The sequence below is a fragment of the Pinus tabuliformis genome, chromosome J, assembly GCF_031772625.1.
Source record: "Pinus tabuliformis cultivar Carrire ecotype Pingquan chromosome J, CPIR1, whole genome shotgun sequence".
Lineage (NCBI taxonomy): Eukaryota > Viridiplantae > Streptophyta > Pinopsida > Pinales > Pinaceae > Pinus > Pinus tabuliformis.
The window spans coordinates 1,076,617,336-1,076,621,863 of NC_142295.1; the positions used below are offsets into that span (position 1 = coordinate 1,076,617,336).

General features: G+C 35.9%; 1 protein-coding gene across 1 annotated transcript; it reads right to left on the reverse strand.

The window, feature by feature from the left end:
• Window positions 1–3,127: 3,127 nt before the first annotated feature.
• On the reverse strand, window positions 3,128–4,050 carry LOC149230683 (uncharacterized). The gene is made up of 2 exons (XM_089381385.1): window positions 3,483–4,050; window positions 3,128–3,350 (listed from the first exon to the last, which is right to left on the reverse strand). Exons 1-2 carry the CDS (start codon window positions 3,767–3,769, stop codon window positions 3,128–3,130), a joined length of 510 nt encoding a protein of 169 aa, XP_089237511.1. The 5' UTR covers window positions 3,770–4,050.
• Window positions 4,051–4,528: the final 478 nt, after the last annotated feature.

Below are 4,528 nucleotides of genomic sequence, written 5' to 3' on the forward strand. Positions count from 1 at the left end.
ATGTGGTGTTTTATTTATTTTTGTTTTTTAATTGTTTTAGTTTTTTGTTTGTTAATATATATATATATATCTTCTTTTTCTTTAAAATATATTCATATAAATTTAAAAAGAAACACTCTTTTCTTCTTCATTTTTTTTACGTGTTCCATTTATATATATATATATATATATATATAAAGAAATAATTTATTTAAAATAGAGATTTTTTTTTTTTTTTTAAAGATATACTAGCATGAAAAATCATTTTCTGATTCTCCAAGTCACACAAAGTGTATGAGGAGAGCATACTCGAGATTTTATTAATTGAATTTTTTAAAATTTGGCATTGAGTATAATGAGGAAAAGATTGAGGATACGGTGGATTTCTTCTGTGAGGCCCTTGCCAACCTTGTTTCCAAGATTGGTTTTGAGGTTGGGATTGAGATGGCCAAGGTTGCCAAGGCAAGGGTGTTTGCCAATTACTTTGATATTGTTGTCCATAACCTTGAAATTGAGAAGTAAGATCTTGCATCATGCCAGGTTGATGAGGTTTCCATGATCTTTTTGGAGACCGATAACAAGATTGTTCCAACGTTTGATTTGCTCCTTGGTAAACAGCCTTTAACCCTGGTAATGATGGACAATCTTTAGTAGTATGTGATCCTACACAAATTTCATACATTTTAATGTTATTGAGTGGACATTCATGCAAAGCATGTTTTTTTTTTTTTTCATTTACGGAAAACATAAATGAAACAACATTCTCAACTATTTGCTTGTTTTCCATTCTTAGCATATCGATTTGTTCTTTTAAATTACCAAAAATGTATAGAAAATTGTTAAGTTCAATTTGACTTGCCAATACTGTCGACTTACCTATTCTTTCCATAACAGGATCCTGAGTGGATCTTTCATATTTTGCTTTTCCTCTTGATATGTTCTTACATAATTCATAAATCTCTTGAAATGAGAATTGTGAAACATCTCCTTTTCCCACCAGGTTAACTATATCAATCCATTCATCCCTTATAGCATTTATGAGGAGATTTTTTAATGTGTCTGATCCCAAATTATGCAATTTAGCTCTTTTGACATGACATGTAAATCTCTCCACTAAATCTTCTAAGCTTTCATCCTCTTTTTGGTTCATCTTAAAGACTTGATTTCTAAGGTCATGGTTTATACAATAATCTTTGTATTTTTCCAAAAATACTCTTTTCATATCATCCCATGTCCTTAGAATTTGTTCCTACAGTGATGAACCATTTAAGAGCTCTATCCTTCAATGTTGCTGGAAACAAATTCAACTTTTGAATGTGTAATACGTAGCCATAAGATCTACAAATTATTTCAAATCCAAATAGAAAAGTTTTTGGGTCTGATGGTTTCAAGTGGTCCGCGGTTGCGCACGTTGCTACGCGCACTTTCCTATACCTCGCAACCTGAGATACTGCCTTCGCGCAGCGCTACTCGGGGGCTGAACAATGTTATTACCCAAGTCCTTACTAATCATCCAATATTAGTTTATTAACTTAACTTATTTGTATGCTTTCAGTTATACTTAACAATATTCACAATTCATACAAGTGCGTGTAGTAAATAAACAGTATAATTGCAAATGATATCAAACATGTAATAACTCAGAACAAATGCACAGAATTGGTAACAAAACCTTTCTTTATTAATTTATTCTCCGGTTACAGACTCAAATCTACCTTGCGCACTCAAATGCAGGGGTCCGCGCACTCACTTGCGGACTCTACTAGGCCTCTACGCACTCAGCTGCAAAGCCTCTTCCTACTACTACGACCCAAGACACACTTAAACCCTTCTTTTATGCTTTGCTATCTCATTCTATCCATTAGATTCTATGATGTCTTTACAACTCAGAGCCTCACTCTAGGGTAGGCCGACACTACCTTCAAAACTTAGGGCGGACACCCCTATGACTCTAACATACATTTCGCGCTCCGTGCCCACAATTCACGGAGTCTTTACAACAATGTCAACTCAAAACTTGGGATTTGAGCCCCAAAACATGTCGTGGGGGGATTCCATGCCCAACAGATATGATGCGCAATGAAACATTGATGATGGTGCCAGTAATGAGACAATTGGCCTCTAGCAGATCAAGGACTTGCATTCAAGCGTGACAGAGACTTTGGACAGATCGCAGAGATGTGCAAGAACCTAGCAACACAAGTAAGAGGCATACAATGGAGTATTTCATCTAGAACGGATATTGTTCAAGGCATGGATATGTTGGTGCATATATCTTGTTGCAAACATGTGTTTCTTATGACGATTTTTAAAATTATTGGCAAAATAATTAGAGAGTTTTATAATTTTAAATTGTATGGAGATGGCCAACTCAGTCAACAATTCTGTTGACCAGACTGGACTACGAACTAAAGTTCAAAACATTTGATTTTTTTTCTTATGCCATACAGTTTTGGGAATGCTAAACATTAAAATTTTGTTGTTAACATGTGTTTTTTTTGAGGAGATCTAAAATTATTGGTGAGATATTATAGGTTTTTAAATTGTATAGTTTCCCTTTCGTTTCCTTTTTCTGGCATATGTTCACGTTGTTTTTCTGTATTTGAAAGTTGTACTTGTAACTATAATTTAACATGGCCCTATTAAGCAAAAGAGAACATTTAAAGATTTAGAAAAGGAATCGTTTATACCGTGATAGTCAGTAATGATCAATGTTGATGGTATCAATCGCAATCAAGGCTTCTAACAAAAATTCCTGTCAGCTTGTAGTATGCAACATGCAGCGATGGCCATTCATTATTTCAAGCTGGATTTTCCTAGATCATCTTGCTCTGCAGTACGAGTACCTTCACCGTATTTTCAAACCTTTATAAACTGCCCTGTAATTTACCAATTTTCTGATTGTTGCTTTTTCCCTTGAAATATGGCTACTAGTCTAGTTAACCAGCGAAACTACCGACGTCAGTAATGTTCCTCCGCCAATTAAAGATGCCCGTCTTCACAATTGATAAAATTCGGACCAGGAACGGCCAATAGCTTTTCAATTGAACATATTCTACTAATTTTAGGGATGATGACAAATACATCGACAAATACAACAATACAGAGACGATTCGATCAGAAGAATCGTTTGAAGACACAAATCGTTTTATGTCTTCAATCGGATCAAGGTATTATGCAAAATGCCGGAAATATTAATACAGGCCAACAAAAGAAACATTATGTAGATTTTCCCACCACGGAATCGTTTCTTTAAAGAAGTTAAACGACGACATACCCCGCATACTGCCTTCAATTCATCAAGAAAGCCTTCAGGAAGTTCCTTGTGGGAGCCTTTGACCACAAGCTCAGTGCTGCCTTTGCCGCCAACTCTGCGCAGCGAATTTAAATTATTAACAGCAAAGCATTGGACCAAAACAAAAGAATGCAAATCATGAACAGCGCAGCATCTAAGACAATGGAAATCCGTCCTTTACCATAAGACTAAGCTCAAAGTTGTGTACCTCAGAGTTTCATTTGCTTCGCAACCGGATGTCTGGGGTTCGAATCCAACCAGACAGGCTCCGGCAGAGACAGCCATGGCGAAAGGTAACGCGCACAGCCATCGCCATTGTGTTGATTGCGAGAAATTTCCGATCCTCCCGAGTGCATATTTTGGCTCCGCAGTAGAAACTTGTGGCTCATTCTGACAAGAACGCGACGAACAACGCCGAGCTTGCAGAGAACGGCATAGGATCCGAATACGCGACTCGGATTTAAAAGAAGATACGAGACGAAATAAGGAAGCCATTGAGCTGCTTCTCTATACAGCCGAGGAGGATCCTGGCGGAGGTAGTGTTCGAGGTTTAGGCCAAAAGATACGGAGACACTGGGTACTGGATGACACTACGGTCACGTGTGTTCTTAGGTGGTCAGCTGCAGGATGGAATTTGACGGGTAAATTGCCTGTCACGACGGGATTTGTCTGTCCAGTATTGTTCTGTTAGTCAACATTGTTGGTTAAATAATCAAAATGGTACTAGAATGGCAGAAACTATCAGGGGTTCAGATATGAAATTCCTATCCTTCCAGTAAAATAGGGGCATTTATTAATCCGTTCGTATGTGGAAGCTCAATCATTCGCTAAACATTTTCCTAGGAGTTGGCTCATGGGTGAGCTAAGGGTTTATTAAGTTTTTAAATTTATGTGGAAACTCAATCATTCGCTGAACATTCCCTAGGAGCTCGATACTGTGTCAGCTAAGGGTTTATTAAGTTTTTAAATTTTTTAATCGGAATTTGGTATCCGAAATTAATATAAAATATTTATAGATATGATGGTATATTTAATTTTAATTAATATTTTTTATATAAAATAAACTTATTAATTTTTATAATTATTTTATTTTTTTTAATATTTATATAAATTTAATTGTTAAAAAATTCCAAAATTTTTGTCACAACTTACCTATTTAAAATTGTAATTTTATTAAATAAAAATAAATTTTGTTTATCCTTGTCGAAACCTTCAGAGTCAACCTCCCACCGGACAAGAGCGAAATTCTGGTTT

What these genes read in the sequence shown, in the direction of transcription:
- LOC149230683 (XM_089381385.1), bottom strand. Translation starts at nt 3,769, where the DNA reads ATGGCTTCCTTATTTCGTCTCGTATCTTCTTTTAAATCCGAGTCGCGT. An exon ending in GAAGCAAATGAAACTCTGAG is followed by an intron (nt 3,351 to 3,482) that starts GTACACAACTTT and finishes TTCGCTGCGCAG; the next exon opens with AGTTGGCGGCAAAGGCAGCA.